This window comes from Mirounga leonina, unplaced genomic scaffold (assembly GCF_011800145.1).
Source record: "Mirounga leonina isolate KUSES-001 unplaced genomic scaffold, KU_Mleo_1.0 Mir_175, whole genome shotgun sequence".
In the NCBI taxonomy this organism is placed as follows: domain Eukaryota; kingdom Metazoa; phylum Chordata; class Mammalia; order Carnivora; family Phocidae; genus Mirounga; species Mirounga leonina.
This window is the reverse complement of record NW_023270453.1, coordinates 6,087,738-6,113,686: the sequence shown is the minus strand read 5'-3', so window position 1 is coordinate 6,113,686 and position 25,949 is coordinate 6,087,738. Positions and strand designations below refer to the sequence as shown.

Below are 25,949 nucleotides of genomic sequence, written 5' to 3'. Positions count from 1 at the left end.
GCAGCATTGCAGGCATTGTCATAAATACCACAGGCTAGAAATTTCTGTGTGCATGGAATAAGGATCAGGTTCCTACTAGGATGCAATACTATCTTTATCATCACCACGCAATATTAAGGGCCTCCCACTACACGTGCCATAGCGGAAGGCAGTATGAGTAAAACGTTTAAAATGCCCTGATAATTTTAAATGTGAGACCAATGCCATATAATGAGTCAACATTTTTCACAGAGTGCGTCTTCTGGTGGATGAGGGCTATGAAGATCGAATTCTGATGGCGCACGACATACATACAAAGCATCGGCTAATGAAATATGGAGGTCACGGCTATTCTCATATACTTACCAACATTGTTCCTAAAATGTTGCTTAGAGGTATCACTGAGAGTGCACTTGATAAGATACTAATAGAGAACCCTAAGCGATGGCTAACTTTCAAATAGGATGGTTGTTTATGAAATCACACCTTGAGCCTAAAGCTTGCAAAGAACATTTTCCAGTGATTTCAAACCCACTGTGAGATATTAATCAGACCTCTCTGTAGGACTAATGGTGGGTTATTTCCTTTTTATGAGAATTAGAAGAGTTTTGCCTTCTCAGAAACCACTATTACCTCTGTACCTTTAGGAAATTACTGACCTAATTGAGCCCTATTGTTTTGCCTTCACAAAATAAATACAGAAATATCTATTTCCAAACAGTGATTTACAGTCTGTATCCCCTTAGTGGAGTTTTGTTTTGTTTTGTTTTCTTAACCTATCAGCTGCACTACTTGAGAAAATTTAAAGTGTTTCTAGTTAAATTACCCCCTTCTGGAGCAATCTAATGTTTCTTGTAATATTGATGATCCTACTAATTATCCTGCTGTTCTTTAATTAATGCTTAATGAATAATACGGTACTTTAAAATAGCTTCAGCAGCAAGGGAAGTTAAATTTTGAGGCTTTTTTTTTCCCCAAAGGATACTGTAATACAATTACCAATTCACAATGGTAAAAAGATTGTGTAAGCTTAATTATATGCTGTCTACTTTATCTATATTTACTGATAATAAATCAGTTTTGTTGCCTGTGGCTTCCCAGTATCCATTTTTGCTGTAAAACTTTGTTGTTTTAAAAAATTTGTATAAGGGAGCATGAACACATAATAGTAATTTATAAAAATTCAATCATAAAAGTCAAAATATATTACATAATATAGTTTAATGAATCATTACATTTATAATAACAAAGGCCACAGTTTAATTAATAATATATAATGCAAAAAAAGAGAAATGTTTGCCTTATCTATATTCCCTTTATTTCCTTTACCTTTTGTTTTTCCTTGGGCCTAAACAGAGAAAATAATGCTTAGTTATCTGAAGAAAAGGTCAGATCTATTAGAAATGACATTCTGATTCTAGAGCCTACTCTTCAAAAGGTACCCTGCCCTGATGTTTGGTGTAAATAAAGCCTTTCTGAAACCCATAGAAGATGTGCACTGCTGTTTACAAATTAATTTTTTGGTTGATTCCTCATTATGCTATTTGTTACCTCCCCCCCAAAAAAATCTCCAAACCCTTGCTACCAATTCGTCTTTGATAAGTATATATTGTTAAACAGAAATAAATCCATTGCAACTCCTTTATGAGTTATCCAACATATTAGAAAGGCCAAACAGAATTAGTCACTATCCTTGATGAAAGGGCTAAGTGTTTTTAATCATAAAAATCATGACAGTTACTCAGACCAAGGCATTTAAACCAAGCCAACAGCACCTTCAGATGGGAACACCATGCGACACTCTTTTGGAAAGTTAGGGTCTTCTAAATACAAGATATTTCCGTGGATCAAAGATGATCAAGCTTTCTGTGTATTAGAACACAAAGTACCCAAGAGGAACAAGCCAGGAGAACAAACTAATTCCTTTAAATGAAAAAATGCAAATGTCCTTCACCAGTAAAACAAGCAGATTTTTAAATCCCCATTTTTCAAATCTACTTGTTCAAAGAGTCTTCAAAGGCAACTGAGAGGGGGGACAGATTTTTCATTGTAATAGTGGAAGTTGTCTCATAGTTAGGATCTATCAACATGCATTTTTAATCCTTTTCTTAGATTAAAGAGATGGCTTTTGGCAGTGTATTTTAACCAGAGGGAAATGATTTGCACTACTCTCAGCATCTACTTTCCTGTCAGCTTTAATCCACCTGAGAAAAAAGAAAAAAATGGATAATTCAAATGCATATAATTCATAAACATTGCAAAAGAGAGCCACTTTGTTTCTGCAGTCCTAATATTAACAGTCTGCCACAGAATGCAGTGCAAGTATTGATTGGCATATGGTAATAAAGAAGCCACAGGCTTAATTTAGAGACCTGTGATGTATAGGGCATTTTAACCTAATAAAATTTAATTTTCTGCGTAACTCTTAAAAGAGAAGTCACTTAAATTATCTTGCTATTCCATATACTTTTGTAATCCAAAATATATTTCCAAAATAAGTCAAATAATTTATGCGTGTTTGTATGTATCCAAAATAAGTCAAATAATTTGTGCGTGTTTGTGTGTATATATACACATACTTTTTTTTTTAATTAAATTTTTGAGGCTCTACAGCCACTGTGCCTATGGTCTGAAGCCATGTCTATATTATATTTGATTTAACATAGGTGTGTGTGTGTGTGCACACAAATACACGTATATGTAGCAGGTATTTGTATAAAATATATACACTTTGTTGTCTTATTGGTTATATGTGAAATTGTTCATTTTGAAATAACCTCGGGCCACAACTCATAGTAACTATTTGAAGGCCTTACTTAGGGTCCCCTTGGTGACTCATGCAGTAGCTCAAATTAAACCATTGTGCATTGGGTTATGAATAATCTTTTGTTCCAAAGAAGGCAAAAGCCTCAGTCTGATTTAACACCAAAGAATAAATTTCTCTGACTTTCTAAGTAAATCTAAATACATTCTATTGACAAAATGGACACACGGGGGTTTTCTAAATACCATACATAATTACACATTTTCACACTTAGAGGGTAATCCTATGATACAATTTCGATCTCTACTTTTAAAAGACTATCACCAGAAAAGAGAGAAAAGAAAACTCGTAAGAAAAAGAAAATGTGAAAATGATCATAGGCTTGGGAATTCCCTCAAATCCAGAAAATTCCAGGTTAAGGCTTGAAGTTGAATCATTCCCAGGACTAGCTCTAAAGTTAACAAAAGTACAAGGCAAACAATTTCTTTGGGGACAAGCAGCATTATTTCAATCAGACCTTCTCCTGCAGGGTAAAATCATCCTCCCCACACTATGAATGGACTCCAAGTATCATAATAAGCAGGTGAACTCACAAGAACCAAAGCTGACATATGGATAAAAGCAGCAAGATCACAGTACACCAAAGTATCATATATACTGGAGAAATAATTCAGTGTCTTAGATTTTTCTATAAAAATTTGTGATCTATATAGGACTTCATTCACATGGACACTAACGATAAGGAGGAGTATTTGCTTTGGTGGTAGTGAATAACACATCTGCTTATCTTGCTTTTAATTTTTTTTTTTTTTTTTTTTTACATAATGTTTCTGAGTATACAGATGTGAGTCAGGTAGCATTTGAATTCCCCACATATACACAATCGAGGTGCCCCGCAACCGGCATCCCCTGGGATCCTTGAGTCACTGACGTTAGCCATCCGAATCCAGTGTCCAAACTCAGAATAATAAGCTGAGTTTCTGCGTTATCAGTCAGCGTAAATAATAAATCCAGAAAACGTGCTGTATTTGTTGTTATTCCCTCCGTGGGCTTTCCCGCCATCTAATTTGATGTACACTTCGTCTCCCGGCTCCAAATGAAGAACAACGCTGTTGCTGGCGTAGTCGTAATTCTGATCAGCGTCCTGGGCGATGGCGCTGGCTCGCACCTGTGTGAAACAAACAAGAATTAGGCCCTGTAGGAGCAACTCCCGGGTTGTCCTTGCTGCCATTCACACAGCATCAGAAGCCGCCCTGGGCCGTGGCACAGAACTCGGCATGGGCGTTGGAGCCCCGGGAGGGTATCTTTCTAAGAGTCCCAACCGCGTTGCTGGAAAGGAGGAGCAGAAAGATTGCAAGGTGCTATGGCGAGGGTGGGTCCAGCAGCCTTCTCCTACTGTGTGCGGTAAACAGCGCGCACCACGCTCTCCCCTTCCTAAATCAGCACTTCTTCTCATTCCTTGACTCTCTAGGCCCGATCACTTCCTGAAATGGAAATAAGGGCACTTTTTGTGCATTTCAATTTAAGCCAATTAGCAATATTCTAAGCAGCTGTTTACGAGGACAGGGGTTCAATCCGAACTTCAGCTGGTCCCCACGCTTATTAGAAAATGGAGATCCTTGGCAGTCGAGACTCAGAGAAATAACACGACTCCGGCTCTACTATATAGGGAGAAAAAGAAAAAGAAGAATGCCTTTTGATTTGGGGCTTTCAAAATCTAATCCAGGTAAAGCCTTTTTTTTTTTTTTTTTTTTTGCCAGAAACCCCCGCTTAAAATGTCACCTAAGTTTGCAGGGCTCATTTTGTTATTTGTGCCTTTTTATTACTTACCTGTGATGTGTACACTTAAATAAATTATTTAATTTTGACATGTCTAAAAGTTATAGTAGGAACTAAGCTTTGAGGCCTCTAAAATTTCTAAAATTTTTTAATGATGTGATTGAATACCCTTTTCCCTTTAGGTGATTCTGAAAATGTGTGGTTTGCTTTGAGGATGGAAGTTGCCTATAATCCACTTGTGTTGAGCCTGTGATCTCATTAGTGGGTTGACAGACATTTGCAAACAGTCAATTTACCTATCATTTCAAGTAATATGGACATTCTGTCACATCCTCAACTCAAATTAGGCTTCAGATTCATTTAGCTATATTTTGATTCTGCCTTGGAAAAAAAATTTCAGTAGGCACACTTGTATTTGATTTATCTCAGTAAAACACCTTCTACTCTGTGGCTTGTTCCTATTCCACTATATCGGTATTTCCCCAAATAACATAGCAAGTGATTTAGTGATTTTGTAAACCTGCATTATGTAATAATGCATGGCTTGGGGTACAATATGCTGGATTTTATCACTTGGCAAAATGAGGGAAATGAGACATAAGTCAAGAATTTCCATGCATTTCTTTCAAAACTTAAATGATAGGTTTTCAAATTAAATTTTCATGTGGTATGCTCTCACATTAATGCTGAAATGTTAAAAAAGGAGAAGGCTCTTTGACACTGCTGAACTTGTAAAGTAATTTGAGTAGTATTGTAAGATTTTCTTTCTGGATATCGTATAGCAAAAGGAGAAAGGGGCTTAAAGGATTTAGAATTAATACAGTGAATGCAATGTACCATGCAATTAGGCTCCGAAACCCTGACTCAAATGTATACACCAGTTCAATGAGGTGATCTGTTTGGACCATTAAGTAATAATACAATTTAATGATATAATATTTCCTAGAAATTAATCATAAGTTTGTAGGAGTTGAGTGCTTTGATTCATTAATTTCATCTAGTCATTAATTCCCTGGGAAAAAAAATCTACAAGGAGGATAGCGTTGTTACAACCTCATCTTTTTTTTTTTAAACACGTGGACTTTTAATGGGTGAGAAAAATTAGAATACAAATTAGTAATTAGCTATGTCAGTAATATATTAATTAATTAGCAATGCATAAATATGCTTTTCAGCTATTATTAATAAGCAGACACATTTTATTTAGTGCTTTAGGTGTTTAATATATGCTCTATGGGTATTGTGCTGTAACACTGTTTTCTATATAAAGGCATTTGGGAACCAGTACTCATTAAAATCCCTTGATTTAGAGACAATAGTCTTAAATATATATATATATATAATGCAGTTTTTATTCTACAGGGTATAAGCAGAAAATCATGTAAATGTGACCATTTTTATTCTGTAGGTACGGCCAGAAAAACCTGCAAATGCATTAGTGTGATCCCACAGAAGGCTACCCTTATGGTTTTTCACTTCCTTTGTTGTCTGATTGCTTTTTAATGAAAGTTATTCTCTTAAGATTTTAACCTATACTGTACTACGAGACTTTCCCAATTAAATAACTGCCATACTCCAGTGTACTTTGCATGATTTTAGCATGCCTGCTCACCTGATCCTACTCTAAAGGAATAATGGAACTTGAAATTTCAGGCTCTAGTAATCAGCTTGGTGACTTCCAACAATTCTCCCTTTAAGCCATCAAACTACTGAGGAAGGTAATGCATCCACCTTGGAGACTATTTTCAGGTTCCTAAATGTACACCGATTTCAGCATTTTCTCTGGGACTATGATGCATCCTTTCCTTAGCCCGATATCCCCATTTCTGCCTAAGTGTACTCTACTATCTTTTCATATTATAAGTTAACTATTTAGATCCTGCTTGATCTGTAGTGCGTGTTTCATCGCTTTTAAAAAGATAATATTAATTTGACATTTCGTTAATCTTGCTAATGAATGAATATCAACCCACAAACTGTTGTTTCCAGCATATCTCATGTTCATTGATGCTACTATAATTAATTAATGCATTCTTAGAAAAAAACCGGGTCTTTAATTATTTTATAGTTCTAATCTCAAGCCACTTTTAGCTTTTATTATAGTGGCTTATTATAGTGGTATTACAGTGACTGTATTCACATAGCAATTTTTGAATTCAGGTTTTCTGCTAAAGGCATACGAGCACATTAAAATTATATTTCCTGTCTCTCTGTAAAGCCATCCGAGTCCAACTTTTACCTTTCATATGCACTGTCATGGGCTCTCAACAAATGGTATGATTAAATTTGTGTTGATGGTTTCATGGGGAATATGAGAACTGTGATCCTTTTAGTGGCATGTTTGTGAGAACATAGGAGCTCATGTGGCTTTAGCATTATCTTATTAAGGAGGGTTTATCATTAGAGACAATATTTATGGTAACATTTGCTAATTTAATTAATTGCTACTGATGCTCTCATAATTTCATTTTCATTGTACTTCTGTGGAATCATAAACAAAAGGTTAAGTGGTGCATCAGGTTAATTTACTGGCCTTTGATGTTTCCATCTGTGATCCTGCATTCAACACAAAGCATAAATAAAATGGTTCTCATATGGTTACGGTCCAGAGGCATTCCTCTATCCTAGAGTGAACTGCATTTTTAGTTTAATTTTTGTGCTTCTCAAAACCTCTTAATTCATAGAACATTACACTGACCATGGATCTCTGAGTTTCTGTTTTATGAAAAGAAATTAGGTCTGCTCAGGGGGGGGAAACTGCCATTCTAAGAAGTGATCAGAGAAGAACATAACTGAAAATCACTGATAAACTATTTATTTAATATTAATAAAATAAACTTTATAAAATATTTCTCATTTGCAGCTGTCTACAGATCAGACTTTACAAAATAATTCTATTCTAAGGATAAAATTCCTTCACAGTAATATTTTAATAACAATTTTCCAAAATAGTCCATGCTGAAGTTGAAAATATATTGTTTGCTGCTACATATATTTTTCTGAATTACTTGTTGCACACCTTTTGAAGAAGTAACAGCTCAATAATGCCAGTGGAGAGCTTTATACATGATAAGGTCAGCTGGTTTGCCTTATTTTTTTTTCCTGATCCTCAGAGAATGTGCATGCTAGGATGATACAAAGGAGCATTCTACTCTCCAAACAATGAAATAATTTTAAAAACAAAATGCACCTAGAACATGTATATAAAATGGTTTTCTTGGAATCAGTTCGATATACCTGGGCTCAGCAGTTGAGATAGCAATCTTTAAACTAATTTTTATGTTTCATTCCCTGATTTTTCATGCAATTGAAATTTCCAGATATTTAAAGATGTGTTTTTATTCAGTGGCTGATAAAACTTGAATATTATTCCATCTTAATGAATACCTCTAAAAACAATCCTTCAGCCTGACAGTATTTTCCAGACCTAACCTTTGAGTCAGAAGAGAGCCAATTTGTAAATAAATGGGTGGCCTCATAGCTGTCTGCTAAGGGGCTTTTCATAAACCGTTTTGTAAAGGTGATACGATAGCTCTATCTTGGTACAGTGAGTCATGCCCTTTTTAGCCATTCGCCTATAACTATCTCACTGCTCTGTAAATAATTTTTCTTTATCTTAATATTATTTTTGTGCATAATAACTATCATAAACAACCCTGTCAGTGCCTCCTGGTGGCCATTCCCCCCCCCACTTTTTTTTTTTTTCCCTTTGGTTCTACCTGTACTGTGGGGTTCTTGAGCTATTTACTTCTAAATTCCTTTAGAAATGAGGGGTGGGAGGAGGGGGGAGGGACAGGATTTTTTTTGTCCTTTCTTTCTTATACATTTAGAATATTTGTCTTTCACTTTTTGGAAAACAAAAACAAAAACAAAAAAACTGATACTGAATTGGGTCTTTGGAAGAAATCCTGCCTTAATGCTGCTTAATAGAAACCTGGGCTGTAACTGAGAAGGTCTGAATTCAAGAGGCGGGTGACCTGAGCTGAGTGGCCCTTGTTAAATCTAAGTTGGCCATTCCCCGTGCCACCCAATAGGCAAAATTAAAGCCAGAGAACTCAGCCCAGACTGCAGGCTGCGGGTCGCAAGGCCTCGCCCAGAGCGCCGCTGCTGATTCAGCGCGAGCCTCAGGTCCGATGACACTTTCCGGTAGTTACAAATATTATTTTCGTCTTCTAAGAGATCAGACACACTTTGGTCTTGCAGTGACCGTGAGAGTTTCTCAAGCAAACGGTAAAGTGGCCCCAGCATAAAACTGCAGACCCGTGGCCCTGGTGGCGGAACTGACCAGCCCAGGAGAGCAAGTCCAAGGGGTCATGGCTAATCTGAGGCTAGTGCAGTCAAGGCCAAGACAACTGCCTTGTGAGAAGGCAGGGTTGGAAAGACCCTCACGCAGGCGGCCCAGGGGCCGACTCGGCCTCTCGCCCTCCTAGCCACCTGCCTGTGCGGCCTCCTACTCCAGCCAGTGGAGTCTGGGTTCTGTGTTTGGGTGCGTGTTTTGCTGAGTACACCCATGAGTCTCAACTTTCTCTTTTGTTATCAGCACTCATTACTTTCCCCCCTTCTTCTCCTTGGGCTGAAATCTGAAGCGGGGTCTGTGCCTTGAATTTGACGGTGTGCTTGTTTCCCGGGTCTGGGACGCCGCAGGGGCCTTGCGACCGCGAGTCCCCGGTCCCTCTTCGGCCCTGGACGCGCCACACTTGGACTCGCTCCTTCGGGTCCCTTCTTTCTCCCGCGGGCCCCTTTCTCCCCCGAGTTTGTCACCCTGGCACGCCCATTTCGGGGCTGCCCCAGCCCTCCTATTCCAGGCAAAGCCTGAGAGCGACCCCACGCCGCTGAGGATCCCACAGCCGGGGGTCGCCTCCTGCTCCGGACTCTCTGGTGCACAAGCTGTCCAGGGGACCGAGCTCCCGGCTTCCCTACCTTCGAGGGTCGCGCTCACACTCGCGCGCTCTGAGTGCAGGTCCTAGCTTGGGAACCGCCCTCTCCAGGCCTCCGGGCACCCGCTTTGGCTCAGGACCCCCGCCTCCCCAGGGAGTAACAGCCTCCCCTCAGCTCCGCTCCCGGGAGCCTGGCTGCCTTGCCCTTCCTCCGCGGGCTCCCACCCCCATTTCCGGGGTCTCCTCCCTCTTGCCTGCACCTTCCCGCGCTCCCTCCCCGCCCACCCCGCAGCCTGCCGGCACTCACCTGGTTGTTTTTGCAGAGATCAGCCCACATGCTGGTGCCGTCTCCTCCGCGCATCAGGACGTGGTAGGTGAAGAAGTAGATGCCCGGGATAGAGCAGGTGAACTTGCCCGTGGTGGGATCGTAGTGGTTACCGAGGTTGGTAACCACGTCGTCGAACTTGAGCACCTCGTAGCCTTCGTGCTGCCGCTTGAGGCCGGCGTAGAAGGCGATCTTGGGCACCGTGCTGTAAGTGGCGGCACTGATGGCCCCGGCCGCGTTCAGGCCGGGCGCCCCGGGCGGGCCCGGCAGGCCTTGGCGGCCGGGCTCGCCCTTCTCGCCCGGAGGGCCCACGGGACCCGGCGGCCCGGGCTCACCGGGGGGCCCACGCGGGCCCGCCTTCCCCGGCCTGCCGGCCTCGCCTTTGGGGCCCTGGATGAAGGTGGGCAGGGACTGCATGAGGCCGCGGTCGGGCGTGGCGGCGGTGCTGGGCGCCTTCGTGCCCCCATAGGGGTCGCAGACCATGCGGCAGGTGCCCAGCATCTCGTAGTGCGCCGACGTGCCGGCCGAGCTCACCAGCACCGGGATGAGGATGACCAGCAGCAGCACCATCACCACCCCCAGCGCCCCGGCGGCGATCAGGCGCCTCCTGCTGCCCACCAGCCGGCTCAGCGCGGGGCGATCCTCTTGTCTGCTTTTGGACAAAATTTTGAAGGTTGGGCGGGGACCTCCTCAGAGCCGAAAACAACCCCCTGCGAACCCCAACTCCCCTGGGCGGGCGCGCGCCGACCGCTCCCCGCCGGCTCCCGCTCCTGCTCCCCCTGCTGAAGCTGCGGCTGGGGAGGGAGCTCGGACGCCAAGTGACTTGAGCTGAAGTCCCGGGCTGGGGGTGGGGGCTGGGGGAGGGGTGCGCAGGGCGCCCTCTCGCCTCCCGCGAGCCCCTTCGCACCTGTGGCTGCCGCCGGCGCCGGCGCGGCCACCCGGAGGGCAGAGCCTACCGCCGCCTCTCGTGCTGGCCCGGGCAGCTCACACTTTTATGCAGCCGCTGCCTGCGATCGACTTTTCCGTTTTTGCCGACTGCGCCAGTTCGCACCAACTTTCCGTCTGAAGTTGCCTTTTTCTGCCTCCTTCTTTTCTTCTTTCGCTTGCTCCGTTCGCCCTTCCACTGCCTTTCTCCCCCTCCTTTGCCACCACCACAACTCTAATAGACGCGCACCCCCAACGACCTGCGCTGGCCGCGCGAGCTCGGGCCAGCCGCCCCCCGGATGCGCGGAGCCGCGGCGGCGGGCACGGTCAGCTCGGCGAGGCTCCGGGCTGGAGCGGAGGAGCTAGTGAGCAGCGGCGAGCGCCTCGCGGCCGGGAGCGGAGCGAGAGAGACACTGAACGCAGAATTCTGCCTGGGTACCACCTGCCAGGAGAAGAGGAGGCTGACAAACGCGCGCCGGAGCAATTTATAGGCACCCAAGGCACAGAGGAAGGGGAGCCGCTTTGGCATCTCACTGTAGCATCTGCTCTGCTCATCCCACTCAGAGAGAGTTTGGCATTACTCTGACAATGTGGGATTTTTTTTTCCCCCAGCCTCTCTTTTTTTTTTTTCCCCTCTGCACATGGATGAACAGTGAGATCGTGAATACTCCCTTGCTGAACCCAGGTGATGGCAGCGGTCTCGCTGGACATACCTGGGGGGAGGGAGACAGATGTGCAACAGCCTTGGGCACTCCAAGGTCACACCTAAGCCCTCTATTTCCCCAGGGCCGGCAGCGCCAGTTGGAGGGTGGAGGTGAAGGTTGAAAAGAGGGTGGCTCTGCCGACAGTATTTCTCTGCTGGCTCACCCACAATCAACCGGTGCTTCAGGTGTTTTTCGAAATGCCACTTTTAACATCAGAAGGGCCCTTTAGAATTTTCCAGATGGGTTTTTTTTTAACCTTATGGTTTTCCTAGCCAGCCTTCTAAAATGAAGATGTTACCCAGAGAACAGTAAGGTGCATTGAAAAGCCAAAGGACATTTTGAATGATTATGAATGAACAGGCCCACCACATAATGGGGGGGGGGGCGGGTTCTTTTAACAAATGCTGCAGATGGTGAGTATATACTCCGTCCTCTACTTACAGGATTACTGTTCTAGCTATCTATCTGGAGTTAGTGCCATTGGACCCGAAGTTGCATTTACTTGCACTACATGAATGAGAAATAATCACTTGTTAAAATGTCTTTAAAAGTCTTAAGACAAACCAAGAAGCCTTTACAAAAGTACTGGGGCAAGATCTTTTCCTAAGATATGCAAAGTGTCCTCTAGGCTTCACAGCACATTTCCCGCATGTACATTGAAGCATGGGGCAAAAAGGGAAAAAAAAAACCATGAGAAAGAAGAGCCCCATTTGCAGTGGGAGAGCAGGAGAAGGAGAAGCCTGGTTTGGTAATATTAATGTAAAAAAACCCAGAGTAGATATTAGGCAAGTTATCTCACTAACAAATACATAAGACACACAAGAACAGCTTTAAATAAACAAGTGGAATTGATTTGTAAATCATACTTTTGCATTCAGGAGCAATGGATGTCAATCAAACGCGGATGACATTTGCTTGTCAATACGGGGATGATGGCTGGGAAGATGGTGACTTATTACATCAGGGTGAGAATCTGAAATGAGAAGCAAGAACAAATAAGACTACAGCAAGCAAACAATAACATCCCAGGGTGACGATCGGAGGCCTGGGATCCTGTGTGGGGCCTCCACAGCACAAGCATTTCCTTGTCTGTTCATTCTGCCTAACTTCCAGGCCATGCCAATTTAGTTCTTTCTTTCCTTCTCTGTTTCAAAACGAAATAAGGTCAAATGAGCTGGCAGAAGAAAACCAAGATTTACTGATTCGTTTAAGAGAAATGTCAGCAGTTCTTTTAGGTCTTTCCAGGTAGAAGCAAGAGTGAGGCCCAGGTCTCCGTATTTTCTCTCCCTCTGGCTGCAACTGGACGAGAATCCTCCCCACTCCTCAAACCTTTACCTTTTAGGGTAGTGGTTTCAGAAATGTGTGTCTATGTCTTGGTTCACAGGAGGTACCTTATTTGCCTCTGTTTGAGCGGCAGACACATAGAAAGTTCTCCCCCGGCCACAATACCTATTTTCCTAACACACCATGTGGGTTGCTTCTCCAAAGTCACCTTTCTTTTGGGGGACAAAATAGTAAAGGATGGGAACAGCCGTGAATGTTAATGTATTAATCAAACTCTTTTCCAATGCACCAAGTTATCAAAATTCATAAGACTTCCTCATTGCTAAAGAGAGTCCAGTGGGGGATAAAAGGGGCATTTTTAAAAGGTAGAGTTGACTAAATAAATTCTCATTGAAAACCTCAAGATATACTTCCATTGAAGACTGCTCATCTTAACAGAGGAAGCCAGTGAGGATACCATGAAATGGTAGAGCCGGAATGAATGCTAGAAGCTCTTCCGTACCTGCTCACTTTCGCGGACGGTAAGTGTGAGACACAGCTCTGAGCAGGAGAAAGGCCGCCCAGTGTGTGTCCTGTTACTCTCTCCTCTACACTGCAATCTCAGAGCTCTGGGACCGGCCCTAGTAATGGAGGCGTTTCTCTTTCCACCATCTCTAATGCCAAAGCACAGCTTGGTTTTGCAAGCGAGGGCACCAACATCTTAAAGGTCTGCTGAGATTTGGAAAAGTGCTCTGTCGGCATCATGCACGATGCAGGCAACATTTCCCAGGTCACATGGCTGACCCGTTTTTCCACTGAGTGCATAAACCCGGGTGGCGCATGGACAGTTGGCTGTTGAGTGAAGTCAGTTTACATTATCGATCTCCCTTTTCTCTAAAGGTGTCCCACCACGTGCTTTGGGAGAAATTTTTGTTGTTGTTCAGGGATGACTGGGTAGTAGATGAACTAACGGCTGGTGGCTGCCACTTTCCACTGCTTGAATTTCTCAGAAGGTTCTCTGGAAAGTTACTCACGCTTCAGCCCTTATTCTGACAGTTTGAATAAGCCATCTGATATGGCATATTACTCATCATCTCTATATGTATATAATAATAGAAAATGTGTCAATTAAAAAAAAATATTTGATTCTCTTCAGCCCTCATCAGAGAAGCAAGTTTTCTCTCAAAGTTGATATTAATCTTGGAAGCAAGCCCTGGGATCTAATTTTCCCAATCGTGTCTCGAGAAAACACAAGGCTCTATGTTCCCATTTCCTTCGGCACCTGGGCCTTCGTGACCATTCAGATCATAAAGTCCAATACAGAAACCCGGGATCTGGGTTGGATTATGACCCAGTAATTTTTATCTCCCTGCCTCATTTCTGTCTCTTTCGGAGAACCGTGCAGATCCGAAGCCACACGACTCCCACGCAGACCCGCACCGCCATCCATTAATCTTTATTGAGCACCCACTGACAGCACAGCCTTACACTGGGCTCTTACTAGGCAAACAAATCTTTAGTCATGAGAATGATTTCCAAATCCAGCAGTACTTAACCAGAAATAGCATTTATAAGAGGAAAATAACATGAGTTAACAGACCCAAGGACTATCTACAGAAATAGAGATAAAAAGAGTAAAAAAAAAAAAAAAATCAGACTGGGATCAGCTATTTACTTTTGGTTCCTGGATCTCTAAATTATATTTCAGAACATACACACCTTTGACTGAAGAGTTATAGATTTCTAGCCAGAAAGGGTCTCCCTGGAGTAATGTAGGGAAGTAGTATATCCTTATGGCTTTGGAATCAGATGGGTCTTAATTTGGATCCTGGTTTCCTCATTTAGTTGCTATGAAAGTTACTTAACCTCCCTGAGGCTTAATTCCCTTTTCTCTAAAACGGGAATAACACGAATACCTAACACTAATGTTGTGAAGACTGAGTGAGTTAATGCATACAATTATAATGATACCCAACTCAAAACCAGAGCCCAATAAATGTCAATTTCCATGTTCATTTGTTGTAGGACTGCTGAGTAGTGCGTGGGCATATGGGCTGGATGGTCGAACACAGGCTTAGTAGTAGTAAAGGAAGCTAAAGGGTCAGACTTAAGACAAATGACATCAAATTGATACTAAATGTCATAGATTTAGACAAAATTAGAACACCCAAGTTCTCCAGGAGAGTTGCCTGTGTGTACTATTGTATAATATAAAACAAAGTAAGACAAAACTAACACAAGGATCACTTCACCCTTCTCCAAAGTAAGAGAAAAAAAAAAAGTTTTATAGCAAGATAATTTTAATTCACTGCAGTTTGACAGACCAAGATTTTGGATTTACAACCTAGTAGGAAGCATTAAAACGTGTTTTCCCCTGCTCTGGGAAGTTCCCCAAGTCAACAAGTTGCAAGTGTATTTAAAAATCATTGATAGTTACTCAGGAACTATTCCTGTGGATGATGATCCTCAAGAAAAAGTGAACATACAAGAGAGGGCTGCTTTGAGTTAGCCAGAAGAGCAATCACTCTGAAGGACACCTAAGTCATAACCACATACAGTAGGGAATTTTCAACGAAAAACTCCATGGAAGATAGTGAGTTGGAAAGTTAGCTTGGCAAGTCTATTGTCAGAAAATTATTGAATAGCCAGAAGGAGAGATGGTAATCAGCACTTTACCTAAGGCTTGGTTACAACGTATGGCTTTAAGTTGGTCTCAAATTCTTGCCATATCAATCAAGACAAGGATGGAATCTCTAGGATGGATATGATATTTTATACTTGCTTTCCATGGGTGGAATGTTCAGTCCCTAAGACCCTATTTGATGTAGAACTGAAGGAAAAGTTACCAAGAACGAAGTCTAAGGGGGTCAGCCAGTCTTCCCAAGGGACGGTCATGATACCTCAGCCATACAAGGAAGATGGGTGAATTCAAGAAACTAAACACAGCTGCCATTAGACCATAGGGAATTTCAGGCAGAAAATACATCATAGGAACACAGCTATGCAGCACACAGACCGACCAGGCAGGCAGCGGTAAAAACTGGTGTAGTCTTATTGTTTTGTTTCTTTTGTTTTGTTTTAAAATTCTAAAGCATCATGAATCCTGAGAGGACTTACAGAGAACAACCGACAGAGCCAGATCTTGCCAAGAGCAGCTGATCTTCTAGAATATCCCACAATCTGGCTCTGAGAGAAAGTGGGCTGGAGTTGATATGAATATCAAGGGAAGGTGCATTGGCCCCACTCCTACATGAGTGTGACCCCAGAGCAACTCACCTTTAATATGAACAATCTGTCCTGTGAATAAATACTGCATTCCTTGGGTATTTGTATGTGAATAGACATAACAGCTTTTCCCTAATTCAGGCAACCTCTTGGGAAAAGTCTTAAACCGTATAAAAATAGGTACAATTTGAAACCATAATCCTAAAAATAAATTGCCGAGGTAGTTTAGATCTGTAATAAGCTGGAGGGGAAAAAAATGAGGGAGTTGTATGTTGAATATAAGTAGTTGTATATTTCAGTGTTTCCAACTGAAAGTAGTTGTAACCATTCATAATTTATTTTTTTAAAGATTTATTTACTTGAGAGATAGAGACAGTGAGTGAGCATGTGTGGGGAGGGGCAGAGGGAAAGGGAGAGAATGACAAGCAGACTCCCCCCATGAGCGTGGAGCCCAATGTGGGGCTCAATCTCAGGACCCCAAGATCATGACCTGAGCCAAAATCAAGAGTCGGTTGCTTAACTGGCTGAGCCTCCCAGGCGCCCTGTACCAATTCATAACTTTATTAATTACTTTATCTTTGGCTCTGGAAAGTGGAAAAAGCCAGTAAAAGCTGGTGCTACGTAGTACGTAGATGAGGGTTTGGTGTGTTTTTCTTTTGCCCGGAGAGTCCAAGATACAAGGAGCAATCTTCCCACTCATCAATATCTGCAAAGGTATTGGTATCTGGCTTCAATATCTGGCTTCACTCAGGCTTCTAAGACTCATCAGCACATGGAAATATTCCGAACGTGAGCTGCTCCACAGATGCTTATCATTCTGGGTCTTTTAGCCTTTTATTGTCTGCTGCTGTCTTGTTTGGACTATTCCAGCAGGCTAGCAACTTCACAGGGGCAGGAGCAGAGGCAAAGCGGTTCATTTTATTACCAATGGCTGCTTTTGCAAAAGAAAGTTCAAAACTGTTTGCTAAATTGAGGCTTCCCTGAGCATGTCTATTATGCGGTAGCTCCCATCATGCATTTATAGATGTATGTGTATATATCTGCCATCACATACAGATGATCTCTTTACATTTACTCTTCAGGGTTTGATTTTGCGGGTGGGCAGAAGGTCTCAGGAGTTGGATAATGAGAGCCAGAAGTGGACTACCCACGATGGATTCTCTTAGTGAAAGCCCCATAACATGATTCCAGCACCCCAGTACACATGAACATTTGTTCTAGCATTACACAGACCACTGAAAGGCCCTCTTTGCTCATTTCCCCCAGGGCTGAGGGTGGCATGGGCTTTTTTTTTTTTTTTTTTTTTACAGAAGGCCTTGAATAGAAAAAAGAAAAAAAGGAGCTAATGAAAAGGAATTTTAGGCATGTGGTTCTCAGATATAATCATGCATTAGGTCTAAACTACATAATTAACTTTTCCTTCAGAAATTCAGAACAAGCTCAGAGGGCCCTAATGTAATGTTTGTTTGTTTGTTTGTTTTTAATATTTTATTTATTTATTTGAGAGAGAGAGAGCACATGAGAGGGGGGAGGGTCAGAGGGAGAAGCAGACTCCCCGCCGAGCAGGGAGCCCGATGCGGGACTCAATCCCGGGACTCCAGGATCATGACCTGAGCGGAAGGCAGCCGCTTAACCAACTGAGCCACCCAGGCGCCCCCCCCCTTTTTTTTTTAAAGATTTTATTTATTTGAGACAGAGAGAACGAGAGAGAGAGAGCACATGAGAGGGGGGAGGGTCAGAGGCAGAAGCAGACTCCCTGCTGAGCAGGGAGCCCGATGCGGGACTCGATCCCGGGACTCCAGGATCATGACCTGAGCCAAAGGCAGCCACTTAACCGACTGAGCCACCCAGGCGCCCCCTAATGTAATGTTTTATCCAGTGTTTGACTGTACTAGTTAGAATGAATTCTCTGGATAAGTCACTTCTATTATCTTCTCATTAATGTGTTCAATGTAATTCAATTGAACGGAGTTAAAACCCACAAGAACTGGGCTCCGCTGTCCATTTCCTCCTCCTGAAGCCTCTCCCATCACCAGCCAGCCTCACACTCGCATCTGCAGTGATCTGCCTTCAGCACCTGCTCAGTGCGTCCCCACTCTGCCCGGAAACAGTAACTTCCTCATCGTTCGCATGGCAGGAAAGTCCAACTACTTAAGCTCAGAGTGCCAGGCTCTTCAGAAATTGCCACAAGGCCTCTTTGCCTTCCCAGCCTTGATTTTCATACCTGGCCCCCTCGTTATCCATTCTCTGGTTATTGGTTCATCACACCAGAAGTGGTCATTAATCTCGCAGGAAGTGGTCTTGTCATTTCCCACTTTGTCCTTGTCTTCTCCTCTACCCTGGCCACCAAGTTCCTCCCTCTCCTCTTTCCTCCTCCCGGTATTATCCCTTTTTCAAACTCCCTGCCCCCAGCTCCAAGGCCACCTCCTCCTTCATCCCTCCCCCTACTGGCTCCCACCCCGCATCCCCTCACTTGCCCCCTGCCTCTCTGGTGCCTCCAGAGCCTTGGCATGTCCTTCTCTCACTGTGCTTCCCTCCTGCTGCTTTGTTGGGGGGTGGGGTAGAACTGTCCCCTCTCTTGTGACTGAGAGGAATGCCAGGACTTTCCATCTTTAGGCCCTACCCCACCCACAGGCCCTAAAGACATATTGACTGGGGGTTAAATGGGTTGTTTGTCGATTGGAATTGTTAAATTGGGATTGGACAGCATAGCTTTCAAAAGAACTTTGTAGGATTTAAGAAATCTGGATGTAGTGAATAAGACTGTACTGGAAATTAGATATTTCTAAGGACCAGACTTCTGTAAAAGACACAAAACCCTTCCACTGCCAAAAATATTAGATTAAGAACCAAATTAGTATCAAATCTTGATAAAAGAAGGGAAAAAAGAGCTGAGAAATAACCTGTACAAGAATCAGAGTTAGAAATGGATTAGGGCTGGGGCACCTGGGTGGCTCAGTCAGTTAAGGGTCTGACTCTTGATTTCGGCTCAGGTCCTGATCTCAGGGTCCTGAGATCTAGCCTGGCATCTAGCTCTGTGCTCAGTGGGGAGTCTGTTTCTCTCTCTCTCTCTCTCTCTCTCTCTCTCTCACCCTCTGCTCATTCCCCCCCCCCACCCCCCCCAACAAATAAATAAATAAATAAATCTTTAAAAAAAAATGCACTGGGGCCTTAGATGTCATACCTAATATGTGTTCATCTCCCAGAAGGGATACTTGCAGACCTGGTTCTAATAGTTGAAACCAGCGATTAGATTTGTTTACTGTATTTTCAAAATGCCTCATACCATGCTCCCCGTGGTGGGGAGCAGAAATTCACCTGTGATTACTGAAAAAGAACATGAATTCCTCAGGGATTCTGGCCCAAGAGGATGGCCATATGAAGCACCCAAACTATAGGTCCCAGTGGATCTCCTCTGGGGTTCTTCCCTTCATTTCTTTAGGATTCATGGGAAGGTTTCTGCCTATCCTCTAACTACCGTCAAGAAATGGGGGTGCCTGGGTGGCTCAGTCGTTAAGCGTCTGCCTTCAGGTCAGGTCACGGTCCCAGGGTCCTGGGATTGAGCCCCGCATTGGGCTCCCTGCTCAGCGGGAAGCCTGCTTCTCCCTCTCCCACTCCCCCTGCTTGTGTTCCCTCTCTTGCTGTGTCTCTCTGTCAAATAAATAAAATCTTAAAAAAAAAAATAGAAATGGAGGCCATATATTTCTTCTAAAATACAGAATGATCACTTTAATTCTTTTAAACTTCACTGAGTTCCAAAGAAGTATTTGACATTTCTAACAAGAAAAACACAAAATAGCTCCTGAAAAATCAAAACAAGAGAACTACAGCAAGGTGACAGAAAGAAAGGCTGGGGACTAGGGAGAAAGAATTGCACAGAAGTGTTTCATCAAGGATGGTGACTGCTATATAGAAAATAGAATACTTCTGGGTTCCCCAACAGCCAAGGCAAAAAGGGAAACATCGTGGGTTATCTTCATTTTATGATTTATTAAGAGAAGCAATTCAACATTCAGGAGAATGAGATTTTTTTTATTATCAAATTCTAAGCGTTTATTGAGAGGTATGAAACTGTATCATGAATAACAGTCAAAGACAGCTTCCCAGAAAATGAAGAAATGTTCCCCAGTGAGAAACAGAAGCAGCCCAAATCTAATTCAGCTTACCAACCCTAGTACATCTTGAAATTCATTCAAAGAAAGCTGACATGCTGAACAAGCAGCAAACGGTACTCCCAGAAAATACACAATTAGCAAGAGCAGAATGAATAGGAGGAAGAGCAGAGGGTGCAGTTTAAACCAGAAGGGGTGACGACTCATTTTCAAATAAAAATCAGAAGTCTAGTAAATGCTATCATCAGAGTGACGAAGCTCGGGGGAAAACAAATGCAAATAAATTCCACATTTCTGTTTCTTTTTAGTATGTAATTTGAGGAGATCAAATGTGACTAGCTACAGAAAAAAAGAAAAGAGGTTAAACCATTTGGCAGATCTGTTCCCAAGGCATGCCTACAATATTTTGACCCGTGAATTACTACAGATATGAAAGCGTTACTACTTATATTATAAAAACACAACCGTGAGCAGATAGGGAGTTAACTAAATCACACCTAAGTGTTCAATTTTGAAAACAAAATGATTGCATATACTGTCTGATAACAATATTCATAAACACCAGGAACTAGTCATATAAAAGACTGCCAACCCTATGCACCCCTGTGAACTGCAAGCGTGAACTACTTACCGCAAATACAAAAATCACTTTTCTCCCTTCGTGTTGAATTGGTTACTTATAATTAATAAGAGTATTTATGTCAACCCTAGCAATTCCTTAATGAAGCCTGTACTAAGCCATTGGATATTTACTCACAATCTCTAAAATACAGATGCGTGTATGCAAGGTAACAGCACCTCAGTACTCCCGACACAGATGATGAATTTTCTGAAGATTTTTGAGCATGCAGAATAGTAGGAATTTTAATGGTTTTCAGCTCCTCTTAGATCTACACGCAGATATAGAAATATGTATTGTGAAATGCAAATGAACTTGAAATGGGTTCAGTGGATGGTAATGCCATCCCCATGAGGGGCGAATTCATACCCAGGACCAGAAACCACTCAAAAGGTAACAGTCTCCCATCAGCAAAAGATAAAAGGCACACTGCTCTTACAAAGCGAGAAACAGTACATAATACAAAGGGGGGAAATAAATACTCTTTCATGACACAAAAGGGAACGGAGCCAGGGAGATAAAAAATGGAAGAATAAATATAGGTGGTTTAAACTAGTAAGGGGGAATCTGAATGAGAGAGGAAAATGACTTGCTGATTTTCTTTCTTTGAGGGTGTTACAGACCGGCTTTCTCTGAATAACTCAAGCTTCAAATATGGCAGCACGTTTTAGTTCAGCGTTTACGGTTCATCATGGTCACGGACAGATTTTGAAGCAATGTGAGCCTATCTAAAGAACTGGAATCCCTTTGAAATGACAATTACGCTATTATCAGTGCAATTGTAAATAAACAATAGGGAGGAAAGAGAGGAACACTGAAGAATCACCATACAGGTGTCTGCCATTTCCCCTGACCAACTCCAAATCCATGGACGTCCTTAGGGCTCTGGTGGCATGATAAACCGTGCTCCTTCATATTCATCAGGACTTGATGGATGTGCGCTACGAACGGATAGCTGGGAGTAGAGCAACTCCAAATTAAAATCTTCACTGTTTTGTTGGCCTGGAGATTCATTTTTTGCTGTCATCCACTCAATATACTCCTCCCTTTGTTTTCTGATTATTAATTTTGGAATCATTAGTGATTTAATTTTTTATCCACAACTGCAATTATTTTGATGATTCATTTGTGTAATATTTTTTAATTGAAAGTAAGAGACAGTTCAATCTCAACTGAGTTCTCTGAAATGAGGTGGCCTCTTTATGGTAGACAGCGTATTTTAAAGGGACTTGAAGTCTTTGTGTGGAATTTAACTGCAATCATAGAGCTCAGTGTCACAGGATGATTGAGGCATATGTACGCTGACTTAAATAAAATGTACAAGATTCAAGTTGGAAAACTCTTTTTGGGTAAACTATTCATGAAAGTGGAAAATTACAGGATTTTCCTAACAGAAGTGTGGGCTTCGGCAAGATGTCATTATAGTTGATCTTGGCAATCAGAACTGGTTAAAGTAAATGAGGTGGTTGCTTGGGAAGGGAGGGCCGTAGGTTTGAGGGTTTCTTGTATATTTTGTATAATTTGTCATAGTGATGAAGCAGCAAAAGAATAAAAATATTTATTAAGGTTGGGAAAGGATGGGGCAAAGAATTCAGTGAAACTAGCCTCCTGATCAGTTCCCAGATTATTCAGCTTTGTATAGAACAGGTTCCTATTGGGGGATGAGATATATTTTTAACAAAACATACCTTATTCCCTTTTATTTCTCCCATAGCATCTATATCAGCACCTGTGCACCAAGCAAGCCCTCAGTAAATATTTGTCAAAATAGGTAAAGGAACCCAACATGCTTGCTGCTTTCATCCTACAAAAAGTAAAGATCGAAGCATACACAAGGCTTACTGTGCAGTGGAAGGTTCTGGATCAACCACTAAAGAGATATTTCATTTATCCGTAACAGTGCCCTGATCGAGGTGGTAGCTTCACTCACAGTGACTCCTTATTCTTTGGTACCATCGAGAAGACATCAGGGTGGACGTCATGTGGCCATTTTGTCCTTTAGCGCCCTGTTGCCGTATCTTTCTCAGTTTCATCTGGCCGAGTAGACTCGTGTCTCAAAATGGGCCACTCAGCTTCTCTTTCCTGATTCTTGAGATACAGCATAGAAAAACGTAGAAATTGATAGCTCCGTAGAGGAAAGGCCCACAAAAGCCTACTGTCCAAGTCCTTGGAGCTGCTCTTGGTTCTTTCAACTGTCCTTCTGGTCCTGTGGGATATTTGGTATTTCCCAGTAAGACCCACCACCACCTTCCTATCCCATTTTTTAAACCTTATTCTACCAATAGTGGGTTTATGTTGCTTACACTGGAGAGAACCTTAATAAATACAACAGGTTGGGCTTTAAGGAAAGGTTAAGCTTTCTTCTATACCAGTGCTGTCCAGTACAACATTCTGTGATAAAAGAGATGTTCTATCTACGTGCTGTCTAATAGGGTGGTCGCTAGTTACATGTGGCTACTGAACACTTGAAATGTGGCTGGTGCTGGAGAAACTGAATTTTTAATTGTATTTTATTTTAATTGAGTTAAGTTTAAATAACCACAGGTGACTAGTGGCTAGGTATTGGATGAGGCAGCATGATGAGGATGATGGAACCTTTTCCTCTGTTGATGGATAGAACCGGAGAAACTGGACTTAAAGTGAAGTAAGGAGGCTAAGCATTGGCTGTAAGCAAAACATGAGAAAAAGATGATGAAGGAAGGTTTCTGGAACTCTAAGGCATGCTCAGAAGTGGCCATCAGAACAGAATGATGGATAAGGCTGCTGTAGCAAAGTACCACAGACTGGGGCGCTTAAACAACAGAAATTTTTTGCCTCACTGTTCTGGAGGCTGGAAGTCCAAGATGAACGTGTTGGCAAGATGGTTTCTTCTGAGGCCTCTCTTTTTGGCTTATAGATAGATGGCTGTCTTCTTGCTGTATCCTCACATGGTCTTCCCTCATGCACCTGTCTGTTTCCTAATCTCTTTCTCATAAGGACACTAGTCATATTGCTTTAGGGTCCACCCCAATGACCTCATTTTACCTTAATTACCTCTTTAAATACCCTGTCTCCAAAGACCACCATATTCTGAGGTAGTTGGGAGTTAGACTTTAAAGTACAAATTTTGGGAGGACACAGTCCTACCCGTACCTAATGGTCTTGGTGTGGACATGGCTGAGAGACAAAGGCGTGATGAAAATCCCAGCTGCTCGCCTGGCCAGGAGCTAGCCATCCCTTGAGCCTGGAGACCTGCTCAGCATTTCCAATCCAAGTTTGACTGCATTTTCTGCCTTTTAATTGCAGCAGCAGATGAACTATGGATATGGGCATAACTCTACTCCAGGTAACCATTTCCAGGGAGTTTAATGAGTATGACTTATTTCATGTAACTCACAACTTGAATGCTGATTTTGACTCAGTAGATTCTTCCTTTAAAATGATCCCCCGGCCTCCAGCCGGTCCCACTTCTCATTCATTCTACTTACTGAGTTTAGATTCTTCTTCCCAAGAGACCATGTTCATTGTTCCTACTGTTTCCCGGAATCTTCAAAGGACTCTCAGCCTAGTTGTTTCAAGATAAATCCCAAATTCCTAACCTCAAGCTAAGTGTAATTTATCACCTCACTACACCCTGCGGATGACTCTGATTTCTAGTACTCCTACAAAAGCTCCCCTGAGTCCCCCCAGATTTCCTCACTTCACGCTGACATATCTCATACACACTCCATGCCCAGCCCCTTGCTCTGTTACCCCACCTGGAATGTCTTCAAAGGCCTTAATATTCATTAAAATAAAACTTGTATTCAAATTTTACATCTTTGTTAATGTCTTCCCTGTCTAAAACAGTGTTCTATCCATCAAAACTCTCTAACCCTGCTTTGATTTTCCTGATGGTGCTATAAGGCGCCTAGGTGTGTCTCCTCACCCCAAGTCCATATGCTGAAGTCCTAACCAGGGCTCAGTCTCAGGACCTCAGAACATGACTGTATTTGGAGATAGGATCTTTATAGATGTGATTCAGTTGAAATGAGGTCACTCAGGTGGGCCCTAGCCAAATGTGACTGGTGTCCTTATAAGAGATTAAGACAGAGTAAAGACCAAGTGAAGACACAAAGAGAAGTCAGCCATCTGCAAGGCCAGGAGAGAAGCCTGGGATCGATCCTACCCTCACGGCTCTCAGAAGAAACCAGCCTTGCCAACACCTTGATCTCAGATTTCCAGCCTCTAGAACTGTCAGACAATTAACTTGTTTTCAAAGCCACTTGGACTGTGGTACTTCAAAATGACAGCCCTAGCAGACCCACACAGGTGTATACACCATCACCTTTTGTTGTTGTTGTTGTTGTCGTCGATTTCTCCCCACTAGAAAGTCAAGTTCATAAGGGCAGAAACTTAATTTTGTTCACTGCTATATCTCCGTATCTAGAGCAGCGCCTAGTGTATAGTAGGTGTTTAATACATGGAGTTTGGAATACCAGGCCATGTGCTTGGCTCCACCCATCTCTGCCTAATTCTGTGGTTTAGCAAAGAAAGCCCGTTTAACTGCGATAAAACACTGCCTCCCCCAACCCAGCCTTTATTGGTAATAAAGGCGGCACTTGGGTCTCTTCTGGCTTTATATTATTTCTCAGTGGGTTTAGAATTTGGACAAGGAGGGGGCAGCGAGTTACTAGTACCCTCGCTCCCTAATGACCCGCAGTATCTCGTACATGGCAGGTACCCAGTAAATATTTCATCCCCAAATGTCCTATTTGCATGTTGCCCGACAATTTCCATATGTGCATCTTTCGCTTCCCGGCTTCTAGAGGGCAGGAGTTGTCTTCAATGGCAGCAAGTCTGCGCTTTTGGAGGGGTGGCTCCATAAATCGTTAATGGATGGATGATGATCCTGCACACACTGCGGGGCTCTGCGGAACATCAGTGCAGCTCCCAGCAACTCCCCTTCGCTCTTTCTCTCACTTCCCCAGCTTTCATTTCACTTCCACTATGTACAGAACACAGAGGTGAAAGTCAGTGTGTCCTGTGAGTCTCCCTCCTCCGCCGCTTGGCCACAGATGGACATGGTGCCACTAACATGACTTCTCCCAGGAACATGGATTGAGACTGAGACTCAAAGACAGACTCCGCTGGCTGCAGCACTTATATTTTGTATACTTAGGTGACAGAAGGAGGGTGACTGGTGCTCTTGTGGCCCAGAGAAGGAAAGGCAGTTCACACAGAAAGTGAAGGAGTGTGTAGTCCCGGAGAGAAAAGCCACGACAGGGAGCCCTGAGGGCTTTCCAGGAGCTTCCTAAAGCCAGCTTCCATTTCCGCCCTTCATTTCCATGGCACCTCTGTGTCCCCTGTCATCAATGCCCCCTTGTTTGCTTCAGCTGGTTTGAGTTTGTTTCTGTTGT

The 25,949-nt window shown here is 42.9% G+C and overlaps 3 protein-coding genes and 1 long non-coding RNA gene across 11 annotated transcripts in view; 2 read left to right on the top strand and 2 right to left on the bottom strand.

Moving 5' to 3' along the window:
• Positions 1-6,448, top strand: part of PTER (phosphotriesterase related) — a 71,906-nt gene extending 65,458 nt beyond the window's left edge. For 7 of the 8 annotated variants that reach the window (XM_035021551.1, XM_035021547.1, XM_035021550.1 and 4 more), the window contains one exon: positions 232-2,545. In XM_035021551.1, coding sequence (XP_034877442.1) covers positions 232-442 — 211 coding nt within the window. In that variant the 3' untranslated portion in view covers positions 443-2,545. Of the gene's footprint in view, positions 1-231; positions 2,546-5,930 lie in introns of those variants that run through there. The other variant, XM_035021553.1, reaches the window with a different exon arrangement.
• Positions 3,059-10,473, bottom strand: C1QL3 (complement C1q like 3). The gene is made up of 2 exons (XM_035021559.1): positions 9,707-10,473; positions 3,059-3,911 (listed from the first exon to the last, which is right to left on the bottom strand). The coding sequence occupies exons 1-2, from the start codon at positions 10,292-10,294 to the stop codon at positions 3,732-3,734; spliced, it is 768 nt and encodes a 255-aa protein (XP_034877450.1). The 5' UTR covers positions 10,295-10,473; the 3' UTR covers positions 3,059-3,731.
• Positions 10,474-12,214: 1,741 nt separating this feature from the next.
• Positions 12,215-25,949, bottom strand: part of RSU1 (Ras suppressor protein 1) — a 246,163-nt gene continuing 232,428 nt past the window's right edge. Inside the window, exon 9 of the mRNA XM_035021558.1 lies at positions 12,215-12,325. Coding sequence (XP_034877449.1) covers position 12,325 — 1 coding nt within the window. The 3' untranslated portion in view covers positions 12,215-12,324. The remainder of the gene's footprint in view (positions 12,326-25,949) is intronic.
• On the top strand, positions 12,324-21,546 carry LOC118021543. Its single transcript, XR_004682218.1, has 2 exons — positions 12,324-13,157; positions 21,193-21,546. It is a non-coding gene; the product is annotated as an uncharacterized LOC118021543 (long non-coding RNA).

Coding starts and splice junctions, on each gene's coding strand:
- C1QL3 (XM_035021559.1), bottom strand. CDS start 10,294: ATGGTGCTGCTGCTGGTCATCCTCATCCCGGTGCTGGTGAGCTCGGCC. Junction 3,912..9,706: donor ATCTCTGCAAAAACAACCAG/GTGAGTGCCGGC, acceptor TGTTTCACACAG/GTGCGAGCCAGCGCCATCGC.